Here is a 27664-nt window from a genome sequence, read left to right as displayed (position 1 = left end):
TCCAATCTGCCCTTTGGAACCCAGGGAAGGTCATAGAGGCTGGAGTCTATTCCCTGCAAACAAGAAACAGGGGACACAGAAAGGCTTCCATGCCCAGGAGCCCCACAGGGTCCCAGTGGTTTCACTGCATGACCACTAACCTGTCAGACATTTGTTTGTGATCTTCTAGTCTCTTCAGAGTGGAAAGGAAATTTAGACAGGATTACTGGAGTGAGTACTCATATAAAAGAGGATAGGGAGTTCCCTCGTGGTTAGGACTCTGTGCCCTCACTGCTGAGGGCCTGGGGTTCGATCCCTGGTTGGGGAACTAAAATCCCACATGGGCAGCATGGCCAAAAAAAAAAAAAAAGAGGATAGAGGGGAGCAGTAGTAGTTATGTCAGTCTTATTGTCTCTTGTTTTAGGTACCTCTTGTGTCTTTAATTTTTCATTAGTCTTTTTGCAATGAATCTTTCATTGAAGCTATTTTGGAATTTTGAAGCCTTTTGGAGTTTTCTGCATTCCAATTAAAATAGCTATACCATTTTTTTGAGGGGGGGAGTGGGGAGTCCTTGCTTTTAAGTGCACTTCTTAAATGATCTTATATAATTGGAACATTACTCATAATGGCCATTCTAATTGTAGGTCATCTTTAGTAACACTTTGCCATTTTTATAGATAATTATAGCTTCCAGGACCATAGTTCTTAGATATAAAATAAGCAAGTGTACCAGAAGGTGGAGTGCTTAACTCTTTGAATTTTAAGGATCCCATTTCTTTCAGCTAAGCCGTTTTGGGTTTGGGGGAGCCAGATCAATATCTAAGAAGGATGTGCTGTGGGCCTGGGGATCGTGTGGTATTTTACAGTGAACCTTGTTTCACGGAAATCTTCTTGAGGTTGGTGGATGACCTAGTGTCAGGCTAACCTGTTCCATGACCAGCTTATTTGAACACGGGAGTCCTTTGAGTTAGGTGGAGAGTACTTTATCAGCTTTTAAGTGCTTCACTCATGCCCACGAATTTTTGTGGCTTTTTGGCTTCTGAGATTCCTATTAGTGGTAGCTTTTATCTACAGAAAACAAGATAAACACACACATGCACCTTAACAAATTGGCAGTAACCAAAGGATTTTGCTGTGTCCCAGCCAGGTAAAGGTCTCGTGTATACCACCACCAATTCCTGCCATGGGACCTTGGCCTGGGGAAAGAATTGAACCAACAGACCTCAACAAATGGAGACTGAGGACTAGGGGCTCCACATACATGGAGAACTGATAGTTCCCACATGGATCTTGGGACAGAATCAAGGCCTGGGGGTTTCCACCAATTAATTGACTATTGTGGTCTGAAATAAAGGCTAAGGGCTTGAGCTCCTGCGGATCTCAATCATCTGCGGATCCAGCTGACCTGCCCTGTATTGGAAAGCCAATTAGATTGGGAGCTCAGTGCAAAGAGAGCAGAGCTCAGAACTGAGAGGAAGTTACCTACAGTCCTCAGAAGCAGTGAGAGAGACAGAGAACTCAAAAGGGTTTGCAGGTGCCACACCTGTGTTTCTCATTCCCAGAGTTATTGGAAGTCTCCTTCAGTCCTATTACTGCCATCAAATCTGTTTAAAAAAAAAAATTCAACGGAGTAAGTTTAAAGATCAAATTTACTTTATTCAACAATTCATGAATCGGCAGAATCCCATCTAGCAAATAGAAAGGAGCTCCAAAATGCTGCAGAAAAGAAAACATTTTAAAAGGAGAAAAAAGGAGGGACAAGGAAGTCATAAAGAAAAGAAAGGATTATTTCAGGCAAGGTTACCTTCCTTTGGGAGAAGGCAGCGGTCTGTCTGGTGGATTACCTCACTAGTGTTGGCCAGGAAATTCCAGACAGAACTGGTTAAGATTACATTCCTAGGAGAGGCTGAAACTGCAGTTAGGTTAGGTATCAAGTCTTGGTTTGTTGATGTGGGGTTTAGCACAAGTGACTCCATTTTAGGCCTGCTGTCTCCTTTTTAGTGCCCTTAAATCTTCTCTGTCATCTCCCCCCTTCCTTTAGCTGGTTGGGTTTATTTCTGGATTCCCTAAACCATCTCTTTTGCTCTGAAACTTTAGCATTCTCTCTGCTCTTCAGTAATCAGCAGGGCAATTTTAACTCTCCGATTTTTGCTGTAAGAAATTTTCTTAGTGTGAATTCTCCTTCATTTGGCTTTGAATTTCCAGCTTAAACTATGGCTCCCTTGTTCCAAGGTAGTGAATTGTTCACTTTGGTAATAAATACTTGGCAGTATCATGATTTTACTTATTACAAATCACAGTGAGTATAAATGCATATGTTATATTAAATATAATTCTCCCTTACCATAGCACCATTAGGGATAACAAATGTGTTATCCTTACTTCTTCCATTTATTTTATTTTTTTCAAATAGGCAGTCTATTCACATTTTAAAAACGCAAAACAATGGAATGCTTCTACATCGAAAGGTTTTGTTCCCATCCACTTCATCTACCCAATTTCCTCTACTGTCTTTTATATCGTTACAGAATAGAGTGTGTTTAGGCAAATATAACATATATATTTATTTTTAACTAAAAAATTGATTTTATTGAAGTATAGTTGATTTCCAGTGTTGTGTTAATATATATTCTTATTTCCTCCTTTTCTTAGCAAAATCTCTTTTGCTTTTATAAAAAGCAAAATCTGTTTTACTTTTATAAACTCTTTGATTAACTACCATTGTTCCCATTTTGTCCAAATCTGCTTTACTTGTGCTTTTCTTAACATGATACTAATACACCAAATTAACATTATTTATTATAGGTTAGAGAAATGATTTTGTTTTCCCTCTGTGTCGATGCATTTGAAGTATATACCTGTTCCTTTCATCACTAAATGTGTTCATTGAGTGTGTAAGTGTGAACTGGTTATCTCTCATCTGAATTAAGCTGTAACCTCCAGAATGGTCTCCCTGTCTCCAGTCTCTTATCAGCTCTATCAGTCCTTTATTTTGTTCCAGTAATTTTTGTCACACTCTGGCTTTAAAACCACCAGTGACTGCACACTTCCTTTCCTTTGCTTATGCTGTTCCCTCTGAGTTGCTGTTACACAATGGCGAACCTGCAGATGCCCTTTAAATTCCAGGTCACACGCCTGTGTGAAGCCTTTCTGAACTTTTGTCAAACAAAGTTCTTTGCTGCTCCTTTTGTATTCTAATAGTCCTTTCTAAATTCCTCTGAATTCCCCTGGTACAACTGAAGAGTGAATGATAAAAGGAAGAATGTGTGAGCAAATCAGCTCTTTGACTAATACTGTTTGTTATGTCTGTTTTACTTGAGCCTAACATGCCGTTGGATGTGAACTTGAGGTGCGTGTATAGGGCATTATAAATTCTTATAATTCAGATAATTGCCCCCCATTTTAAGAAGCACTTTCGTGTTCTTTCCCTGCACCCTGAACAGATGTTAAAGAATATTTACCTGCTGCCTTTTTCATAGCCGATTTGTTAGCAATATCATGTATATTGCACACAAAAGAACTGGATCATCTGCATGCCTTCCGACTGACTCAGTTTGTTTAGACTGTGTAAACATGGGTCAGGGATATCTCCTTGATGTATGTAAATTAGAAATCTTGTCTGTATGTCTATTTCATATGTACTGCATACAGTGTATCATACATGCTATATTTAATGTGTGTGAATATAGATCATGAAATAGTTTCGGCACCATCTCTAGAGTCAGAAAGTCTGGGTTCAAATCCCAGCTCTACCATTTACCAGAGGTATGACCTTGGACAAGGTACTCCCCTCATCTGAAAAATAGGGATAATAAGACTGCCTTCCTCATAGCAGTACCGTGAGGATGAAATGAGATAATACATGTAAATGGTTGACAGTGGTAAACCTACATAGTCAATGTGGCACCTAGGAAATGTGTGCTACATTTGTATGTAATGGTGGAGTGTTCAATCCCAAACTCTCTTTCACAGCAGCACTGACAGGTTGCTCTCAGAGCCTGAGCTGAGTACTGCAGAAAGCCCTTTGGCTGACAAGAAGGCTCCAGGGAGTGAGCGTGCTGCAGAGAGGGCTGCCGCTGCCCAGCAGAACAATGAAAGGGCCCGCCTTGCCCCACGGCCATCATATGTCAACATGCAGGTAATGATAAAAAAAAAAAAAATGGACAAGTCATCCAAATGTAGGCTGCCTAGGTTGGGGAATGGGGAATTCAGTGAGCTTTTAGCAGTAGACCAGAAATTAAATTTAAATATATATGCAGTAGTTAGGAATTGGTTTTGTTATAAACATTAAAAATGAAATGCAGGGCTTCCCTGGTGGCGCAGTGGTTGAGAGGCCGCCTGCCGATGCAGGAGACACAGGTTCGTGCCCTGGTCCGGGAAGATCCCACATGCTGCGGCGTGGCTGGGCCCGTGAGCCATGGCCACTGAGCCTGCACGTCCGGAGCCTGTGCTCCGCAACGGGAGAGGCCACAACAGTGAGAGGCCCGCGTACCGCAAAAAAAATGAAATGCAGGATTTAGTTTGAGAAGACGTCTTTAAAATATAATATTAAAAGTGACATGATCTATGTCACTGTGTCTTATGCAAATGACATTTTTCATCTGTTTAAAAAAATGCAGATAAATATGAGAGCTGTTATTTCTAAGCATTTACTATCTCATGACATACTCTTGGATAAATAGATATAATATTCTTCTATCTGTGAAATGGAGAAGATAAATTTGGTGTTCCTTAGTTATAAAAATAACTAATGTAAAGCTTTAGTGTTTTGAAAGGAGATGCTAAATATTATTGATGGTTATGTTGGTTCACAGATTTTTATGATTATTTTGAACAATTTCCTCAGCAGGGATTTTCTCTGTATCCATTTTCAAAGTATTAGGCTAATTACTCAAAATAGACTATTGATCATGAAATTCAGAGATCTGCTTTTCATATAGATCACAATATGAAAGATAAGGATTTTGTGCTTTTAGAGATGCCTCTAAACATTTGATTTCAGTGTCTGAATTACTGGGTAGACTTACCTACTTTGTAGTAAGAGATTTATCATCTCCCTTCCCCCCACTTTCGAAAAAGGGAAAAACTTCACAAAATCCTAGAAATAAAGAAGTTGTCACAGATATGTCAAAGAAATTAATTCATGGGACTAAATCATACTTCTGTAATTCCAGTGAAAACTACAGTACAATCCTGCTTGTCTGTTTTTCTAATCCTTTGCATTTGAACATTTTCAAGAGTTTTTAGATGAATGTTTTTTACAAAAGCCATAGCCTTTATAAAGTGCAAAGTTAGAAAAAAAGACATTTATTACATTTTCTCTGGCGGATTTATTTTCAGTTATTATAAATTAAAGTTCTCTCATCTAAGAAGTATCAAATTCCTTTATGATCCCTTTATGGTTTTCATCCATCTTGTGATTCTCGTCTTTTCCATCGGGTATATACCTATAGTGAACCACTTTCATGTTCCTTTCTTTTAGGATGGATGTAAATGTTCTTGGTGATAGAGTTTCAATTTAAATAGATGTATTTACGCCATTAGTGAAGAAGTGACTCTTAAAATCACCAGGAAATCAATGATAATAGTTTGAAGACTTCCCTGATTGCTTTATAGCTGAAGATGATCTCTGTCTCCTGATCATTCTTGGACTTCTATATCTCCAGCTCTCTCTTCACACTTATCTCACTTTCTAATTTATTTTGTGGTTATTTTTCTTACTCACCCCTGCTAAGCCTCTCTATGATTTGAGGCTATAGATTATTTTTGATTCATTGTAATATTCTTACACAAAGTGCAGCACAGTCCCTTTAGCCAGAAGGCACTCAATAAATATTTACTGAACAAGTAACTTTAGCATCTCCCCACATCTTGCCCTTAGTAGTCATTACAAGTTGATTTTAACTCCCAGAATCATTTTAGACCTAGGATTTCAAAAACATTATCAAACTGTGTTATCTAAAAATCTGGCTCTCCCAGTTTACTGCCATGTTCCTTCTGGTTGGTCTAGGTCAGCCTGTTTACTTTTATTATTTTGGCCTAATCATTTGTAGTATATTTCACTTTCAGAAGTATCCTGTTTCAGACCATAAATTATACGGACACCCTGCATATGATGGTATAGTCCTCCTGGGAGGAAGGTCCAAAGAGCTCTTGCCAGTGGTTCTTGACCCATCTGATAGGCCTTTGAGACATTCTTTTTTTTTTTTTTAACTTACTGAAGTATAGTTGATTTACAATATTGTGTTAGTTTCAGTTGTACAGCAAAGTGATTTTGGTTATACATATATGTATATATCTATATACTTTTTAAAAAATTCTTTTCCGTTACAGTTTATTACAAGAGACATTCTTAAAACAAGTCTAAGCCAGTTCCTGAATTGGCGAGTTGAGAACCCTGGGTTAGCATTTGAGATGTAGCTATATCTGGACTTCTTTCTTCAAAATGACCTGCCTTGGTCCCTATGTAGACCCGGCTGTGTCATAGTCACTTATTCAATGTGAATGGGAAGAATAAATGGTGCCATCCTAGTCCTGTGCAATAAAAGATAACTTTTATTTTTTTAATTTAGGTTTATATTTTTATTTAGGTTTAATTTTACTGTACTGCTTAAGCATTCTGATAATACATTATTTTGAAACTTAGCATAACTGTTACTAGGTTATTCACTATACATTAGCATCTATTGGTCCTGGTGTGTTAAATATTTCATAGTAAATAGGAATTTTTTTTCTTTTTGAAGGAAAATTTCTAACTTTTGTCACTGTCGTGACTTAAAGTTGGAAGTAGTACTTTATTATTATAATGAATTAGGTTTTTTTTGTTTTTTTTTTTTTTGCGGTACACGGGCCTCTCACTGCTGTGGCCTCTCCCGTTGCGGAGCACAGGCTCCGGACGCGCAGGCTCAGCGGCCATGGCTCACGGGCCCAGCCGCTCCGCGGCATGTGGGATCTTCCCGGACCGGGGCACGAACCCGCGTCCCCTGTATCGGCAGGCGGCCTCTCAACCACTGCGCCACCAGGGAAGCCCAATGAATTAGTTTTGAAAACATGTTTCAGTTTATCAGACTTGCATGGATTACAGTCACATTCTGGTGCAGAGCTGAGCGTTTGCCCCAGGCAGATTCATGGGCTGTAGTCAAAATCTTTTCATGAAGTATTGGCATAACATTTGGATAGACTGACAATAAAGATATTTTCTCTCTGTTTTTTTTTTTTCAGGCATTTGACTATGAACAGAAAAAGTTACTAGCAACCAAAGGTATGTGACACGTTAATGATCTATACTTTGATTTTTTTTTCAGTAAACACATAAAAGGTTTTTCAGTGTTGATGTTGAACTGAGAAATTGGACCTTCATAAAAGGAATCCCAGAATGTTTACGTTCAAGTTGCACAAACTTTGTTGAGGTTGAGTAGATTAGCATTAGATCAATTAAGAAATAATGTATCATTTTAAAGTTTACCACTATTTTGTATAAAATGTTTTATGAGGATATTTTAAGGCATTTTGTGTTAAGAAATAATATTCAGTGATAATTTCTTTACATATATCAAAGAAACAATACTCATCAATATCTTATTTAAGAAATTCATTAAAAATACCAAGCATTTGTTTTATGTTCTATTTTCCAAAGCTATGTTAAAGAAACCGGTGGTGACGGAGGTCAGAACACCCACAAATACCTGGAGTGGCCTCGGGTTTTCTAAATCCATGCCGGCTGAAACTATCAAGGAGCTGAGAAGGGCCAACCATGTGTCCTATAAGCCCACAATGACAACCACTTTTGAGGTTTGTAGAGTCATGCCCTACCTATTCTTCCTGTCTGTTCTCTCAGCAGAAGAGAACAATCTTCTCTCCTCTCCCATTCTCTATTTATATAAGGACAATCTATTAATGGTGATTTGTTTTCATTTCTATTCCTGTAAACGTTTTGCTATGAAATTGATACAATCCAATATATTATGATCTTTTATGCATCTTCTCTCACAGTTGTTGATCAGCTGTGAAGGAGGTGTAAATTTGGATAAACTTGTTTTTGTTAGGGGGAGAGTGTCGTAAGTGATAGAGCAGGGCTGAGATTAAGCAAAGGACAGATGTAACATTCCATAAAAAATGTATAAAGAATCCCTTTATCCAAGGGTATCACTCGCAAGCCCACCATAGGAGGAAAAGGCAAGTATCCAACAACAAAAACAAGTTCTCAGATATGAGTTAAAAATTCAGTGTGTTCAGATGTGCCAGGAACACAGCAGGAAGTATCACAAACGAGAGCTCCAAAAGGTTATGCTTCCTCGATGTTGGCTGTAGCTCAGAGTGAGACTGGGAAGCTGGTATCCTCACCACGTGGAGAAGAGATCCAGGGTTCCTTGCTTCTCAGCTAGGCTGTACGACTCACTCGGCAAGGCCTTTTCAGTTGGAGAGTGTCAGATTTTGGCTGTAAGCCTTTTGTGAGTGGGGTGGAGTTAGAGCACGTGCACACACACTACTGGTGAGGCTGTGCAAACTCAAACGTGGATGAAAATGATTAATCCAAGAATCACAGTGTTCAACCAGAACACTGTAGGCTGAAAAACAAATAGTGGTGAAGGGTTAGTCTAATAACTAGCATTTGTAGAGTGACCTTCTTTTCTCCACCCGTTTTCTTTGTAATAAATTAGAATGTTGATGAAAGGCAGAAGCAAACATGACATTTTTTCCTTTGTCTCTCTGAGTCAGTGAAAAAGAAAATACTATTGAAATACTAAAAAGAACAGTCTCCTGTGAATTTCATTGTCAGACTTAAAGTAGCAACCCAGCTGGCTGTATTTAAAGACTGAGGTTACTGTCAGCAGCTAGAATGTAGGAACCATTGTGAAAAATTTGAGGCTCTAGGAGGTACACCCCTCTTTCTGCCATTGTAGCTTTGAGAGAAAATAAACATCTCCTTTCACTGGCAGAGACCTTAAAACTGCTGTGCTAATTCTTAGGCTTCCACTGATGTTTTGAATACTGCAGCCTTCCATTCTGCTCACCCTCACCTTTGGTGGAGTGGAGTGTTAGGTGGTTGATTGTGTTTCTGTAGTGTCAGAGATGAAATATTTCACTTTAGAAATGCTAATTCACTTCTCTTCTCAAAGACCAGTAGTGTGACAGGTTGAAATGATGATCATTCTAATAACGTAGTTGTCAGGTGCAGGGGCTGTGGGGCCTGACAGCTACCACCGACACATGTACAGCTTTGATGAGTGACTTCACACCTCTGAGCCCATTTCCTCATTGCAGTTGTTTCAGGATGATGTGGGAGAGGGCATCCAGTGCTCAGCGTGGTGTGCAGGAAGTTCTCAGCAATATTTAGCAGCTACTGTTATTTCCACTGAAGAACTTTACCCTGAAGAAAACCAAGAGCCTGATGAAAGATGTGTTCATATACATATATGAATGCTTATTGCTGGAAGTATTTCTGCACATTCAAACTAGATACGCGTTTTATATCCAAAGGAATACCTTAGAGTGTTACATGAACACATAATGTGCTAGTAATAATTATCAGATCACACTCATTTTTTTTGTGGGTTTATATGGTACATTTTCATCCACAAGCTTATTTGATACCTATAAACTCCCAGTGAGGGAAAGGGGCCCAGATCAGTTAAGTGTCTTACTTGAGGTCATGGTAGTAGTTGTCAGAGAGAGGACTTGAATTCATTTTACAAAGTTTCTTTATACTCCTCTTCCTAATGGTTTAACTCAAGAGGGTACGTAGCAAGGCGATATATAAATGCTCTAGAGCCATGTTATTGTACCTTAAGAGACATAAGAATCATTTGGGGTGCTTAAAAATGCAAATTCTTCCCCCAGGATCTCCACTCATCAGGGAGGGAGCCAGCAGGAACCAGTAATCCACATTTTCAGCCACAGTCTAGTCTGTTTCTGACGCAGCCTCCCTTCTGCAAACAGTGCTCTACAGGGACGTAACATAAGGGGGATGGCACAGAAATCACGTCAGAAGCTGAAAGACTCTTCTGCTCTGGCACTCGTCCAAGGACAAGTAGACCACTTTCTGTGGGCAGGAACGTGCGGGGTCCTGACTCAGTGGCTGAATCCCCTCCTGTGGCTTTTCTTTGCTTTGGCTTTCTTGGGCTAGCCTGTTCTACCTTCCTGGCTAATGTCTGACAGCTCATTCACATTGAAAGGTAGGGGAGAGGATGTAACCAGCGAGATCAGTGCAAGGGCATTCGCCACGTTACCTGCTTTTATTCACGGTCCCTTTAAACACTGCTGATGATGAAATATAACCAAGCTTTCTTAGGGAATGGTTCTAGATTCTTCCAGGTGTGTAGGACTTGAACTTTTCTTCATGCATCCGAAAGCCATTGAAAGGAGGTGAAAGGGCCCTTACACAGCGTGATCTGATATTCTGAAGCAGCTGCTATCTGCAGGTGCCTGCCCTTCTCTTTATTCTGTTATAGCTCAGAGGGATTAAAAACTGGGCAATTAGTGAAGATGGTTTCTTTGGGTTAGAACACAGGGACAGGGTTGGGTTGAGAAGGACCTGGGGAAAAGTGAAGAGAACTTAAACAATTTTTATTAAAAGATTGACCACATCTCTGCTTGTAGCACTATTTTTAAATTGGAGGGTAGCTAGAAACACTCTTTTTCCTTAATCTTTTCCAAAGAAAAACAAAACCAAATAGACAAGTAGAATGCTGCTCTAGAGAAGCACACTTAGCCAGTAGGTCCTGATGGGTGAGGGCTGTTCGGTGTGTTGGGATCAAGGCACATGAGTTTCCTGCGCTGGGAAGCTTGCTTAAGGCAAGAAACCGAGGCCTTGAACATCTTGTTCAGATTTCTGAGAAGCCAGATTTGAGCAGTTGTTTCCAGTGTTAAGGCATTTTTGAGAAATTAATTAGCCTTTTCCAAAGAGCTCCTTTAGAGAAGAAGTTAGGTAGCTTGAGGCTTATTTTTGTTTTCTTCAAGACTCAAAAGTATGACCCTATCCACTTGATGATATACTGGGACAGCAAAGGTCAAACAAAAGGCTACTTGACCCGCAATATTTTTGTCACATCAACAGAACTACAAAAGGTTTGGGATTTTCCTTTTCTTTTTGCTAGTCGTCTCTTAAAGGCATTAGGAATGGTTACATATTCTCTGGAGCAAATAAAACCTGCATTGGGAATCAAAAAATGGTTTTTAATTTCCCCAGCGCTAAGAGTAATGAGGTTGTCTGGTTATTGTAAGTCTTACAGACATAAGAGTGGAGGTGAGCTGCTCTTCGTGATACTCTAGTTAGTAGATAACGAAGTAATAAATATCAAAAGATTATGTTTTACTTAATGTTTTTAGAAAACATCGTTTAGCCAGGTCTGATACAGCTGTGTGAATTAAATCAGCTTAGAGCTCAGATGAGTGGTTCTTTTGTACTCAAAAAGAGTTTCGATACGGAAGTTTTAAAATATATAGAAATACTACATAATAATTCATTAATGCTTCTGGTAATTACCAATTTTGAGCATGTTCTTATTTCCCTTGCTTCATGGGATAGGTTGAAGTATAATGTTAAAGATGGTTTTAATTGAAAAAGACCATTTATTTGGTCTTAGGAGCCTTCCTTTCCCTATGCCCCTTCCCACAGTTCAGCAAAGGGGATCCCATAGATGTACGAAAAGGTATCTGTGAGACCCAGTATTCTGCAAATATTTATTATTAAGGACCTTCTGTGTTTCAGACACAATTCTAGACACTAGAGATACAATGCTTGAATATAGATTCTTCCTTTCATGGACAGCGCTTTCTTTTTGGTGGGTAGAAAGAAATATGTAACAAGTTAACAAGAAGGCATTAAGGAATAAAAGTCCCTGATAAATGTGAAACAGAGGCTGCTTTATACTGGGTAGTCTTAGCTGGCTTTAATGAGCAAATGATGTTTAAGGTAAGACCTAGATGGCAAGAAAGGGCCAGCCTTGTGAAGATCTAGGAAAAGAGTATTAGGCCGGGGAAATAGCTGGCATTATCATCTTGAAGTCAGAACAGGCTGGTAAGTTCATGGAGCAGAAGGTGGATGGGGTGGTGGAACATTGAAGGTAAGGTTGGAGAGGGAGGCAGAGACTCAGTTACGGAGCACCTCAGCCCATGGTAAAGTACTAGAAAAGCATGGAAAGACTTTATACTTATGAGAGGCATGATTTTGTTCTAGTTTGCATTTTAAAAAGACACCTAGTTGCTTCATGGAAAATGGATTATTGGGGTGGGAGGCAAGATAGAATCAAAATGTCCATTAAGGAGGCTATTGGCGACAGTCGTGGAGATGGAGAAAAGTAGGTAGATTTGGGGTAGGTTTAGATATGACATTGATAAAACTAACTGACAGATTGGATGTAGTGAGGGGAGGAGGAACGAATATGACTCTCTGAAGTTTGGCTTGAGCAACTGGATGAATGGTCGCCACTGAGATTTAGGAATTCTGGGAGAGGGGTGGGTTTGGGTGCAGCTGGGGAGATGGTCATCGACAATACGATTTCAAGCACTCTAAGTTTAAAATACCTGTGAGACAGTAAAATGGAGGTGTCAGATTGGCAGCTCTGTGATGCTGAATTTCAGTAGGGAATTCAAACCCAGAGGTAAAAATTTGAGTCATGGCTGCTGTTAAGCCTTGACAGAGGTTGCGATTACTGATTACTCAAGGAGAAAGTGTAGAGCGAGATGATAGGAATGCGGGGACCAAGTCCCAGGGTAATCTGACATTTGGAGTAGAAAAGGGGAGGAAGATCCTACAATGGCTACAGTGAGGTAGGTAGAAAGCCTCCAGAGTGGTATTATAATGCCCTGAAGAAAGAAGCATTACAGCACCGTACGGTCAGCTGTGGTTATGCTGCTGCGGGATTGAATTAAGTGGGTTTAGTGACCTGAAGAGTAAATGATTCTCTTGGAATTACCCAGTAAACATAAAACTTTTAGACCCCAGAGAATCTTAACTTTAATACTGTAGATATAGTACAAAGTATGGTACCTGTAATACAGTGATTAAATAAATGAATAAAGAATGAGTAAATGCAAGTTCAGTGCAAACTGTGATATCTTTTAAATTACTATTTTTATTTTGATTTGGGGGAATTAAAAAAGTTAAAATTTCCAGGTACTTGTAATTTGTTGGAGAGATCATGTACTTATTTGAATGAGAGTTAACACAGGACATAATGCCAGATTCCTCTCCACCCTTCCACTCTTGTGAGCCTGGGAGTTCGATTCCTGTCAAAGCATTGGGTGTAGCTGCCCCGCTTCCCTACTCGTCCTGTGTGATACAAGGCAGAGAATCTCTGCTATACCAGATGGAGGATGTGCCTTGTTCCCCAAAATAGGAATCCTCTAAATCTTACAGGAATGAATCTTTATACTGGGGGCTCTCAGAACTCCTCTGGGCGCCCTCATCATCAGCTCCCTCATAATGAAGGAAAAACACTTCACTGTGTGTATTTCCAAGTGTCCTTGGTAGCTGGAAGACAAAGACTATAGACAGGTCCCATAGCCTCTTCTTGAGAATCAGCATTCGTGGGTAACTGCATTGGCCAGCAATCGAAATAAACGATAAGTGGTCTAATGTGTATTCTTTTCTCCTCCCACCCCGGGAAACCTACCTTATTAAACATTTCCTTATCTGGCTTTGATTGTTTTCAGGGTTCATCAATGTCCCTCTCGAGGTCCAACAGTCGTGAACACCTGGGAAGTGGAAGCGAATCTGATAACTGGAGAGACCGAAATGGAATAGGACCCGCAAGTCATAGTGAATTTGCAGCTTCTATTGGCAGCCCCAAGCGTAAACAGAACAAATCAAGTGAGCTTTGACTTTTCGTCATACTTTTAGATGTCATCAGCTTGGAATTTGTTTAGTTGGTTTAGGGTAATGTTCGAGTATCAACTCTGGACTCTAGGCCTTCAAGTGTTTTGGATTTTGGATTACTCACGGGCCACCTCTTCTGAGAAGCCTTCTCTGTTTTTTTCCAGTGAAGCAGGGCACATGGTTCTCTGCTTTCACTGCATTTTGTATATGCTTTCATTTTAGCATTTGTCGTACTGAATGAAGTACAATTACTTACTTACATAACTGTCTTTTCCTGTAGAATTTGAGCTCCACACGTCAGGGACTACATACATGCAATAAACACTTATTTAAGTGCCCATGTGCCGAGCATTCTTTTAGGCTGTGCCTTCTTTCTTTTTTCTTAATTGAAATACAGTTGGTGTACAATATCATGTTAGTTTCAGGTGTACTGCCTAGTGATTTTACATTTGCAGGCATTATGAAATGATCGCCACGATAAGTCTAGTAACTGTTTCTGTACAGGTATTACAATATTACTGACCATATTCCTTACGCTGTGTGTGTCACTCCTGTAGCTTATTTATTTTATAACTAAGGAGGTTTGCACCTCTTAATCCCCTTCATCTCACTCCCACCCCCACTTCCCCTCTGGCAACCACCCTTTGTTCTCTGTGTCTGTGAGTCTGTTTTCACTTTGTTTTGTTTTTGTCTTTGGATTCCACATGAGTGAGATCATACAGCATTTGCCTTTCTCTTTCTGACTTACTTCACTTACCAAAATACCCTCTAGATCCCTCCAAGTTGTCGCACATGGCAAGATTTCATTTTCTTTTATGACTGAATAATATTCCATTTGTGTGTGTGTGTGTGTGTGTGTGTGTATATATACATATATATATACACACACACACACACCACCTTTTCTTTATCCGTTCATCTGTTGATGGACACTTAGGTTGCATTCATATCTTGACTGTTGCGAATAATGCTGCAGTGGACATAGGGTGCATATATCCTTTTGAATTGGTGTTTCTGTTTTCTTTGGGTAAATAGAAGTGAAATTGCTGGATATGGCAATTCTATTTTTAATTTTTTGAGGAATCTCCGTACTGTTTCCCATAGCGTCTTCATCAATTTACAATCCCACTAACAGGAGGCTGTGCCTTCTTTCTTAACTTATTATTTCTTCTCAGATGTCTAACAGTGTCTGACACCTAGTAGGTGCTTGGTAAGTGTTCGTGGAATGAATATACGAATGAGTCATGCACACACAAACATCAGAATGATGCGGAAAAGGCAGGGATGTAAAGGAGTTGAGCAGAATGTGATCAAATTAGTATCTTAGACAATAGAAGTCTGCCCAGTCACCTTTGGCTACCAAAGGTGAACAGCAAGATTTTTCAAGATGACAAGATGTAGCGCTAACTGAAAGTATCAGGAAAGAAAACGTTTAAAGCATAGGCTTTGAACAAATATGATTAAGATGCAGCATGAGTCCAGTGGCTGTGTCTGTAACAGCACCCACATGTCTGTATAAATAGGTAAACAGACAAGAACTGACACAGTAATCACAAGATATTCCCCTAATGCCTTATTTCAGGGTTTTTGATGAATCTGGACTCCTGAAACACATACCCTGGAGTATTTGAAGAATACTTGGAGAAAGGCAATCTAAATGAGCCTAGTAAACAGTAACAGCCAGTTGTTACCATCAATCAAGTGGGCCATGTTGTCAAGAGTCTCAGATTTGAAAAGACCAGTCATGGGGTCGGCCAAGTCTAAATAAGAAAGCATGGTCAACTCTTTCATTCCCAGGCGTACTGTCAGTAGTATCCTGGAGTCTTCCTGTTAGTCCTGGGCTAGGTCCTCTACTGCTGACAGGACAATGGAGCTGAGAGGCAGGCTGGTGCCAGGTGCACATCTCGGGGTGGAAATGATCTCTGTTTTATATTCCAGTATCAATTAGCTTTGTGCCTCTCTTCTTCTATCTTTATCCCCTTTCCCTGCACTGAATCCTGGATAATTAAAATTGACTGTGTGACTTAGCTGCATTGAAATTCAGGATTAGGGTTAAGATAGGGGATTCATTAATTAAAAAAGATTGATTAAAAAAGCACTGTTCCTTGGCCTTTGTCCGATGTTTTAAGAGCCTAGGGAGTTAAAAGAGAATATGGATACTATAAGTAGTTAAGATGAGAAGAAATGTAAGAAAAAGTTGTGTACCATAATAAATATTTATCACTAAGAATATTTTAAAATATTTTTTTCACTTTTTGCTGATCTCTCTGCTTAACTCAACGTATATAAATTATCATCATTTAAACATGTAATCAACGTAAAGATATTTTACCCTGTCTTTGTACTGTCTTTACATATGGTGTGTGGCATTGCACACTTAGAGTGCATTTTTAATCCGCACTAGCACATTTTAGGTGCTCAATAACCACATGTTGCCAATGGCTAGTGTACTGAACAACAAAGCTTCAGAAAAGTTTTCTTGACACCCATGTCAAGGTCACCAATGTCTAGGTTTTCTCTGGGTATCCCTGTTTCACCAGTTGTTCCACTGTAATTCCTCAGTAACTCCCTCTTTGTTTTTTTTTTTCCTCGAAGAAAGTAAATTTATCATTTGGACAGTAAATTATGTGGTCAGCCTGACAGTAACCTCCGTGTTGTCAAGTCCAGTGGTCACTCCAGTGTGCTCATCACACTCTGCTCTGTGTCACCCTCAAACCGGTACCTCACTGGTCATTCCTCCTCAATCTTTTTTGGTGACTCTGGGGCCTTACCTTCAATTGGTGGAGTGTTCCAGGGCTCAGCGCATCAGGGCTTGGTCCTGGGTCCTTTTCGCTACACATTCTTCCTACAAGAGATAAAATACCTGTTTTTAAAAGGAAGAGAAACCTTATCAAGAAATTCCTTCCGGGCTTCCCTGGTGGTGCAGTGGTTGAGAGTCCGCCTGCCGATGCTGGGGACGTGGGTTCGTGCCCCGGTCCGGGAGGATCCCACATGCCACAGAGCAACTAAGCCCGTGAGCCATGGCCGCTGAGCCTGCGTGTCGCAACGGGAGAGGCCACAACAGTGAGAGGCCTGCGTACCGCAAAAAAAAAGAAAAAAAAAGAAATTCCTTCCAGTTGAAACATATATAGGATTTCTCAATTGGGAGATGAAAACAACCGGAGAAAGTGATTAGTGGCACCCAGTGCAATGCAGAACAAAATTCTTAGATTTGCTGAATGCACTGATCCCAGAGGAGACTAGATGGATCTGATACCTAGGTGAGTGTCCTCTGCCCGCATCAATCTGGGAACCCCCCTGAAGCTGCACCTTTAGTATAAGAGAACAGAATTTCCACATGGATGAGAGTCAGTTGTTGGTCAGGGTGGTAGGAATGGCTGCATAACTCTGCTAGATTCTCCAAAGCAGCTCCTGAAGAGTGTTTGAAAATTTGGTCAAGTACTTGGTGTGGCTCACTAGTCTGTCACCCAGCTTTGCATGTCCTTGGGTCTGAGAACCAAAGACAACATGGGGAAATCTTTGCCCACCAGATCAGTAGCAGAGCCAAGGCAAAGCTCGGCATGGCTGTCTTAGAATTTCCCCCAGATGGATTTGTTTTTGTTGTAAGTTAAATCCAGGAACTCCAGCATCATTCTTTTCATTCATATGTTACTCTTGATTTTGGAAACTCTCTATTTCATGAACTCACTGCCCAATTATGTTTGAGGGAAATGAGATTTATATGTGATAGTATCATAGTATTTATTTGACCACAGAAAAGCACAAGTGTGGATACAGAGGGCCAGCCTGCATCTAAAAGGAGCCTGTAACTTTCCTTACCTTTATTGTGTCCTAGGGGTCCTGCTTCCACTTCCTCGTTTAATTAACATCAAATCAGTTGTGAAGAGCCAATGTTCCTGAATGCTCAGGGAGAATATGCTTAATGATTATTAACTACGGAGGCCCTGTTGCCGAATTGCTCCCTCCCAAGTGTAACCTTTTAAATGGGGAGAGCCTCCCTGAAAGCCGTAACCAGCACTTCCTTAATGAAAAGCCAGTGTTTCAGTAAAGGACTGCTGCGTTTCTGCAGTTACTGGTCTGTTCAGCCCAAAACACTGAGTCTGAACTATTTGAGCGATTAAAGCTTTTAATTACGCCATGCTCTCCCTGGGCACTTACACTCCAGGCCTGTCTTCCCTCTGCCTTTCAGCGGAGCACTATCTCAGCAGTAGCAATTACATGGACTGCATTTCCTCGCTGACAGGAAGCAATGGCTGTAACCTGAACAGCTCCTTCAAAGGCTCTGACCTCCCTGAGCTCTTCAGCAAACTGGGCCTGGGCAAATACACAGACGTCTTCCAGCAACAAGAGGTCGGTGGTTATTTATTTATCTTCCCAGGCATCTTTGTTTTGCTTGTGTGTAGGATGACTTCTAGAATGAAATCACTCATTTATCTATGACTGTGTTTTCGCTGAGCGTTTATTCAAGTCTCATAGCTTATTTTGGCTTCCAAGGAAATTGTCGCCATCTTATTTCTTATTTAGTGCAACTGGTAAACACAGGATCGCAGAAATGTAGGAAGCTGTGTTTGCAAAAACACCTTCATCAGTTTTAGCTAAAAGACCTAATGAGTGTCTTGATTTATAGGAACTTTTGATTCACAAATTCCCTAAGGTCAGCAATAACTCTATATTTAATCAGATTTTACTCTTTCATCTGTTCTTATTTTTATTTGTGGCACTCAAAAGTAAGTAACAGCGTCTGAGATAAATAACTATGGTTGTTTGTGACACCATCCTAATCATGTTACTGAAGTTCTCACAGAAGATAATGCACTTTTTATACATGTTAACATATTCATTAATTTACTGTTTGGGTTTTGCCTGAACTGAGGCAGAACTAAGATGTCTTCTGAAACATCCCTACCGTGGATTTTGGCCAGACTGATCAGCCGTGGCCGTGACGCACTGGCATAAAGAAGAGAGCCCCTAAGTGTGCTTCTTTCTAATTGTGTTGTCATATTACCAGGGCACAGCTAACTCAAGGCAACAGAAAGTTAGAATAGTTCTCTAAATGTATCTGCTTTTCAAGTCCTGACATGGTCCAAGTTTCATGCTAGCTGGGCTTCATTTCATGTTAGATTACATGCCAGTAATTCCCTGGCATGCATCAATCAGTAAATAATCTAAGATTTTTATTATAAGGCACTTTATATCATAAATCTAATGTATTGCCCCTAACTTAAGTTTAATTGCTGAACTTATTTGTTCTTTAACACCAAGAAAAACGTTGTCATGTGTATTTTGGACTTTAGGACAATGATTTTGTTTTCTTTTCCCTAAACCTAAATTAGTGTTCATGTAACCAAGGATTTTCTAAGTTGAATAACACGTTCATCATCAGTGCATTAAAGAACTGCATTTACTTATTTAGTCTTCCTGGTTAGACGCAGGTGGCTGATTGAGAAGCTCAGGGCTGAGGTATTTTAACTTGCTCGTGCACAGAAGGTTTTAGAAGTAAGTGACTAGATGTTATTCAGTGATATTCTGGGTTTGCTTTAAATCTCTTATTTCCTATTTGAAGAAGCACAGAAATTTATTATGGGTACTTCTTATCTAGTTACTTCAAAAAGGAAGACAACGTGATAATATAAAGTCAGACTGGCTTCATCTGATATTAACTGGAGCAGGGGTCAGTGAACTGCAGCCTGCAGACCTGCTGCCTAATTTTGTAAATAAAGTTTCCTTGGAACACAGCCACACTAACTCAATTGCCTCATATTGCCTGTGGCTGCTTTCAAGCTAAACCAGCAGAGTTGAGTAGTTGCAACAGAGACAGGATGACCACTAACCCTAAAATAGTTATTCTCTGGCCCTTTAAAAAGAGTTTGAGGATCCCTGAAATAGTCTCCACTGGACAGAATTTCTAAAAAACATAGCTCTAGATTTGTGATAAATGGTAAATGAAAAGGTTTTTCAAGATCTGGATGTAACCTTCAATATCAAAACAGAAAATTTCAAATTAATTTCTATATAATTTGAATAAAAAGTATATTTTACTGTTTTCAGGTTTGTTGAAATTTGGTACTATTCCCTTTATGTAGGATATTTTCTCATATACAGATATGACTTAACAAGAATCCCCCATTAAGTAACCTTGTGAGATTTAATGTATTGTAACCAGGATGAAATTTATTTAGCAACTTTCACAGATGATATGTCTGTGTTCATTATTACTAACTGTAGCTGCCAACCATTTTACCCCTTTGGTGAGCACATTGCATTATATCTAAGATCATATTTGAGGCCCAAAACAACCCTGTGAGGTATATAGGATTGTCAGCTCTCGGTGCCCACAACTAGTAATGGCAGAGTCAGAACCTGAACCCAAGTCTCTCTGGCTTCAGAGCCCATTGCCTTTCTGTTCCTCACACAGTCTTCACAAGGAACGGTGGGATTCTTGAGCTACTTCCCCTCACACATTGTTGCCAGGAAGTACATTTATACTGTTGCTAGAAATACTTGATGTATGCCACTTTCAGAGATAGCCTGCTGGGTTAAGCAAAGTGAGTCATGGGTCTGAGGTAGACTGTGAATTCTGCTATCATTTTTATGTAGAACACAATGGAAGATACCCTTTATGGTATTATTCAGTCTCTTTTTATGGAGATATACTTAACCAAGTCAGAATCTAAAACTAAGAATTACTTTCTCTCTTCTGGACAAGTATGTATTCTTCCTTTCATCAGATCACAAAACTGTGCAATTTCTGTTTCCCTTTTTGCCCTGGCTGCCAGGATGCTAAGACCTTAGGATGCCTAAGTTTATATCTCCATTGCAGTAAATCACTGGCTTAGATTAAGTCTTCTGCTGGAATCATCACTTTCATTTTACCACCTTTATTACTTAACTCTTGTCCCTTAGGTTTGTATTGTCCCCACCATTCTTTTTTGAAAGTAGGCAGAGCGTAATTAATAAATAAAATAAGTGTAGCAATGAGTAGGATTTATGCTGAAGAAGAAAGATACTTAATATATTGATTATAGATGATTTGTTCACCCACAGATCGATCTTCAGACATTCCTCACTCTCACAGATCAGGATCTGAAGGAGCTGGGAATTACAACTTTCGGTGCCAGGAGGAAAATGCTGCTTGCAATCTCAGGTGAATAGAAATGTTCTTGTTCATATTTTAAAGTCTGAAGAACCTCTGTCGTTGGTCTCCAGCCAGTGGGGCTGCTTCTGCCCATCAACCCCTTGCTTACTACCTGGCAGCTTCGGGGTTGTGGTTTCAGAGTGTTTCCCACTAACAGTGTGACGAATGCCAAGAATACGCCCACTGCTTTGTCAAGGCATTGCCTGAAAACCTGCCTTGACAGCGTCTTTCCTTAAAACAGATCTCCTCGGAAAGATCTAACCAAAACTGCCCTTTGCAGAACGTGGGGATGAGGGAGCAGGTTAATTCTCCATTTTGCGGTTGTATTAAGCAGTGATCATTGCGTTCATGAATAATTATTCTGGATTGGCTGTCACGCTTTAAATGCATGTGTTCCTGCATAGCAGCTGAGATCATTGCACCAGAGAAAAAGAGAATTGGTATTTCTTGTCTTAATGCTTTTTAACTTTACCCCAAGTTTTTTTTTTTTTTTTTTTTTGGCGGTACACGGGCCTCTCACCGTTGTGGCCTCTCCCGTTGCGGAGCACAGGCTCCGGACGCGCAGGCTCAGCGGCCATGGCTCACGGGCCCAGCTGCTCCGCGGCATGTGGGATCCTCCCGGACCGGGGCACGAACCTGTGTCCCCTGCATCGGCAGGCAGACTCTCAACCACTGCGCCACCAGGGAAGCCCTACCCCAAGTTTTAATAGAATTTGTGAGTCACAGAAGAGGGTAGTATCGTAAAAGTAGTCACAGAATGAAGGAAAGTCTGAAGGTCTGTCTCCCAGACCACCGCCTTTGTGCATCTTTTGCATGTTCTAAGAAAATGCTCTATACGTATTTACTAGGTACCTCCCACGTGGAAGGAATGGGCACGTGATGAGTTGGCAAATACATAACAATGTACCCCAAAAAGGTGTTTAGAGAAATATGAGGAAGGAATCTGGGGGGCAGAAAAATGAGGTTACTTTTTGAAGTCTTTCTGATCAAGTTCATGAATGCCAGTTTTATATGTGTGCCAGTCTCTCAGAAAGACAGAGCCAAACGTCAGGTGTGGTGAGAAAATGACGTTGCTTTTCAAAACACTGAATTCGTAGGCTATGCTTTTATGCGGCCAGCAGTGGCATCCAACCGGTGAAAGCCCTTTCTAAACAGCATTCGCTAATTGAACCATCAAACTAAAAGCCTCGGTGGTTTTCCGTTTTCTTTCAGCAGCAGATTGCGCTTGCATTATTTTATAGCAGCTGATCAGCGCCGCCCACCTCCCCACAGGAAATCGTATATATCTGAAGCAGATATAAGCCTTGAAATAGTAGCCTTGAAATAGGTGCAGAAATTCAGCCATTGAGCAGCCCGTTAGGCTTCTGTCTGGATAGAGTCCTGCACACATCAGTTTGAGAAGTCTTCCTCCACCCTATATACCCAAGCGGCTGCATTGATGGTGCTCCACAGGGCAGCCACTGCTTCCCGTTCACTCATCAGATCAGCTTGGTTATAGTGGAAAGAACGCTATATTCACATAAGGAGATGTGAGATTTGCCTCTCCAAGTCATGTACCCTTGGGTGAGTTTGCAAACCTCTTTTGGTTGTGGTTTCTTAACTGTGAAGGTGGATTGGAGTAGATGATTGTGTAAGGTCACCTTCCATTTCTAAAATCTGTCCTTCCATGTGGTATATCATCAGGCACAGTGAAAATAACCTGCAGTTTTAATGATATGTATTATTATTGTTCTTTCTTTTTTTTTTTTTTTTTTTTTTTACTATCTGTGGCAATAGGATAGTTTTCAACTTCTTTACCCTAAAGCTCAGTCTCAGAGGGTTACTTCTGGATCCAAATTAACTTTATATATTTTTACATTATTTTATTAATTCGAAAATGGAATTGATATACTACTTGAAATTTTATTAACTCAATCACCATGTCTATACTGTTAAAATATGTCTATGGGGCCGCACACTTATACCAAAGAAGTGTATGTTTCAGAACTCCATAATCTTTCACTAGAGATTTGTGGAATATCCGTGACAGTACAATGAAAATTAAGTCTTTTCTTTGTGTACCAACCCAATTCCAAACTCTCTAAAGCTTCCAGCAACAAGCAGATATCTCTAAATATTTTCATAGATTCCAAGTGGATCTTCAGTACTTTTACTCTGGGATACATTGGTGATATATTCTAGGTGGGTTTTGGAGAGTAGAGTGCAAAAACGGGAGGGGTTTTGAGTCCCCGTTTAAAAGAATGTTTTCTCTAATCATCATCTTCAATGTGTTCTTTTGAGGTTATATCCTATTTCTATAGACTGCCTCTCTCAGTGAGGTTCACAGGTCCTCTTGCTTTTAAAGGGAATTAGAGACTTTGAATAAGATGCCTTATGAATGCTCTGTACAGTGGGAAGTATTTGATTATTTAAGGATGATTTTGCCTTACTTTGTTGAAGTGCATTTGTTTGAACTTGGTAAATCATTTTCTCTGCAAGGAATAAGTTTTTATTGAGAAACCCTTCATCAAAAAGCTGCTTTTTCCAGTTCAATTCCTCTGATGACAAAGACATTCATTTAAAGTCTCAGAATACTTCATTTCCAGGTAGAGGCAGGATATCAGGTCAGCCTCGACTTAGGTTTGTCTTGTGGTTACATAGTTTGGTTAGATACAGAGTTTGCTCAAACTACTTTTTAAAATTTTGTAGATTTTTAACTGAAAATCGGAGTTGTTCTTTCAGTATAAGGTTTTGGTTTGCTTTTAATCTTGGGCCAGAAGACATTTATTTTAATGTTATAGGAGGAGATGAGATTTATCTCTGACAGGAATGAATCAGAGAAAAAATTTCATCTTTTTTTCAAATCCACGATTTTTTGAAAATTCATGGATTTCTGAGTATTTTAGTGATTGGTTAACTAAACGTACAGGGACTCAGTGAAAGGAAGTTTAGCATCCTGTTGACAGGCTTTCCGCCACAGCCTCAGGTAGATCTAACATTTCCTGACCTATTCTTTTAGTTTGTGACTCTGTTCAGATCCGCAACAAGATCCTGAGAGCTGCCAGGATTGTGTGAACCTTGGAATTTCAAAGAAAAAGGTTGGTATTTTCTCAAACTATCCCTTAGGCTTACTGAAAAAAATCAGAAGAGGGAGTTTGCTTTCTAATTTAAAAAACAACAAGAACTAAAGTCTCTTCAGTAGGACTTGATAATCTTGAAGACTTATCTCTGTGCTTCACACTTGGAATATCTCTATATATGTACTCTTAGAAATTACATCTTTAGGGAGTGGCTGAATTTCTTTATGATCATTTGTCCTCTCAAAAATCTAGCTCATGTGACTTTTCAGAATGAAGTTTTTTCAATGTCTGTCAAAAATTTTTGTCTTCATTGGCCCAACTGTTTTCATGTGCTCATGGAGAACGGTGTTTGACTTACTCCTTTCTTCTCCTTCTCTATAGTGTGGGAATGTCCTCCTGATTCATGGGTTATTTCCCCATGAGAAAATGGAGGCCAAAGAAATTCTCCTCATTTGAAGGTGATAAAACTTTCCCAGGCTGTGTTTAAGGGGATTCATTTATTCTCAACTCTCCTATAAATTTGCCTTTAAATATATTCAATTCTGTCTTGATCTCTGAACTTTATGTGTTTGTTTTTTAAACAAGATACGTGTGATAGGAATGTCATTGCTACTGTGTTTCTTCAGGAACTTGAAACAATAGCCATCTATACGCATGCCTGCATGTGTCTTTTGCTTGTAATATCTTCTTTGCTTCTTCAGAGTTTCTAAGCTTTATCTATTTAAAAAGTAAATTTGATATCCATATAAAATATTAAGGAAAGCTCTGTTATCTACATACCTGAAACTACCAATTTCTCAAATTTGTATTCCTGATACCTCGGTTGATCTCCGCCCAATGGATGGACCACTGAAGCCCATAGCATAGACCTTTGCATCAGGCAGGCAGGGTTTCAACTCTGTCACTTAACAGGCATGTGGGCAAGTTACTTCGTCTGTTTTTAAAACTCAGGTTCCTTATCTACTTAACAGGCATGTGGGCAAGTTACTTCGTCTATTTTTAAAACTCAGGTTCCTTATCTACTTAACAGGCATGTGGGCAAGTTACTTCGTCTATTTTTAAAACTCAGGTTCCTTATCTACTTAACAGGCATGTGGGCAAGTTACTTCGTCTATTTTTAAAACTCAGGTTCCTTATCTACTTAACAGGCATGTGGGCAAGTTACTTCATCTATTTTTAAAACTCAGGTTCCTTATCTATAAAATGGAGGATGGTAATATTATCTACCCCTTAAGGAGGACTTAAATAGGACACAACGAATGTAAAGTGCTTGTCGTATAATAGGCTCTAATAAATTACTGTTGGTTCTCTTCTCCCCTAAGACTTAAATGTGAACAGAAAAGAGGTGTCTTCACTCCTGCGTCACCCCTATAGGGCGGACAGTTACATTTTGGAAAGCAGTGGGGTAAAATGTTAAGGGTATTGATCCTGCTTCTAGCACTTGGGAGACAGGAGTACATCTGGCCATATGGCTGTCCCTGGCCACCTACGACCCGCTGCAACCTGCCTGAGCCTCTGTTCTCGTCCTCAGCGTTGCTGTAGCAGGCCATAGCTTGCTGTGTAATCTCAGAGCTCAGAATGGGGCTGTGTGTGTATGGTTGAAAAAGTCCTGAGTTCCATGCAGATAATTAAAGGTGCTGAATCACTTGCTTCACTACCCTCCCAGAGAAAAAGACAACAGCTTTAAACACATCAACTATATATTCTGTCTACTTGAGAGTGAATAAGTTTGAAGATACAGTTGACCCTTGAACCACACAGGAGTTAACCCCCATGTAACTTATAGTCACCCTTTGTGTCCACAGTTCCTCTGCATCTGCAGATGCCACCAACTGTGTAATACTGTAGTATTTACTATTGAAAAATATCCATGTATAAGTAGACCCACTCAGTTCAAATCCGCGCTATTCGAAGGTCAACTATATTTGCATTTGGTGGCTATCAGAAACGCTGCTTTCTAGAGTCTGACAATTCTGTTTACTTGTATGAGTTCGTTAGTAATAATCACATCAGTTGACTTGAGAATTTGAGAATGTGTGTATGGAGGGGAGGATGGGGTATTGCATAGTCATAAACAAGGTAGGCTGCTTCCATTTTTCACCTTTCTGGTTAATAATTTTTACTTGGGAAAAGACATAAACTAAACAACCAGTACTCTGGTTTGTTTAAAATGAAAATCGAGGATCTTTGTTTTTCCCTGAAAATTTGGATTCACATATTGGTTGTTTTCAATTGTATTAATTTCCTTAACTGTTGCTATGTTTACTAAGTTGATTTTTTATTCAAAGAAACCTCCTGCTGATGCGATATGCTTCTTCATATAGCCCTTTCTGACTCAAGGAGTGTAGTCATCATGAGTCAGTGGAGCCACGGGGCTGTGGATTTTTTTTTTTTATCATCTTTCTTGGAGTATAATTGCTTTACGATGTTGTTGTGTTAGTTTCTGCTTTATAACAAAATGAATCACCTATACATATACGTATATCCCCGTATCTCTTCCCTCTTGCGTCTCCCTCGTACCCGGGGCTGTGGATTAACAGATCAGTGTGCTTTTCCAGTATTCTGGTGTTTAGAAGTGGGATCCTCTTTTCATGTCGACTTAAATAATTTAATGATCACTGTGTTTGACATGGATGAGTTTAATGAGCTATAATAATTTTCTGTATCACTGGTAATACATCCTCTCATATGCCTTTCACCAGCTTTGATGGTGCCTCTCCCTTTGCCTCTGAAATGACATTTGGGATCGGTGAAACTATTTTGTATATTTGGACTTGAGAGTGTTCTGAGGATATAGTCCCCAGATACTTTACGAACTGCAGTAAAAGTGATTCGCTGTCCTTGGTTCTCTCAGCTACAAATGGCTACCTTTCATATCAGACTTTCTAGCATTTCAAAAACGTCTTGACGGTCAACTTAAAGGTTTTCCTTTTGCTACCTACTTGACTTTCTCCCCAGAACCTACCACATCACCATTTTCTGAGCTGAGCTCTACTGCCACGTGCTGATTCTCTCTCTCTCTCTTTCTCTCTCTCTGTAGAACTAAATAAAAACCGAAGAAAGCTCTTTGAACCGCCAAATACACGCACCTCTTTCCTGGAAGGCGGAGCAAGTGGGAGGCTACCCCGTCAGTATCACTCAGACATTGCTAGTGTCAGTGGCCGCTGGTAGCAGTACCGTCCAGGCACACGCCCGCCAACTCTGTCAAGTCGGACGCAGGAGATCTGTGAACAGCCTTCACTGCACACCGTCCTCAGCACTCGGGTGTCTGGTATCAGGACCAAAGCATCTTATTCGCACCTGAACTTTCTGCCGAAGAGAGAGATGATGATGTTCTTATGTCATCATACAGAATGCCACATGAGGATTACTTTTTTTTTTCCTAACGGCAATTGGACAGAATTTGCAATATGAGGGTAGGGCTTTATTTCCTGTTTTTATTTACCTATATAATAACATATGCACTGATTTTTTTTTACTTAACATGAAGGCTGAGTTGACATCTGGGATGCCAGAAAACACAGAAGTTATTTTGTTTGTTTGCTTATTTTGTTTGGGTATTTGGGGATTTTTTAAAAAAAATAATCAAAGTGGGATTTTCTGGTACTGCTTTAAAATAATTATTGAGGTCTTTCAGCACTTTACACTTTCTTACTTCTTGTCCTGTGGAAA

The 27664-nt window shown here is 39.9% G+C and overlaps 1 protein-coding gene across 1 annotated transcript in view; it reads left to right on the top strand.

Annotated features, from left to right (window-relative positions):
* BICC1 (BicC family RNA binding protein 1) overlaps positions 1–27198 on the top strand; it is a 302450-nt gene extending 275252 nt beyond the window's left edge. Inside the window, exons 15-21 of the mRNA XM_082854713.1 lie at positions 3952–4117; positions 7201–7240; positions 7616–7770; positions 13636–13792; positions 17988–18148; positions 20843–20942; positions 27033–27198. Coding sequence (XP_082710839.1) covers positions 3952–4117; positions 7201–7240; positions 7616–7770; positions 13636–13792; positions 17988–18148; positions 20843–20942; positions 27033–27163 — 910 coding nt within the window. The 3' untranslated portion in view covers positions 27164–27198. The remainder of the gene's footprint in view (positions 1–3951; positions 4118–7200; positions 7241–7615; positions 7771–13635; positions 13793–17987; positions 18149–20842; positions 20943–27032) is intronic.
* Positions 27199–27664: the final 466 nt, after the last annotated feature.

The sequence above is a fragment of the Leucopleurus acutus genome (assembly GCF_964270905.1).
Source record: "Leucopleurus acutus genome assembly, chromosome: 14".
NCBI lineage: Eukaryota > Metazoa > Chordata > Mammalia > Artiodactyla > Delphinidae > Leucopleurus > Leucopleurus acutus.
This window is presented reverse-complemented; position numbering and strand designations above follow the sequence as displayed.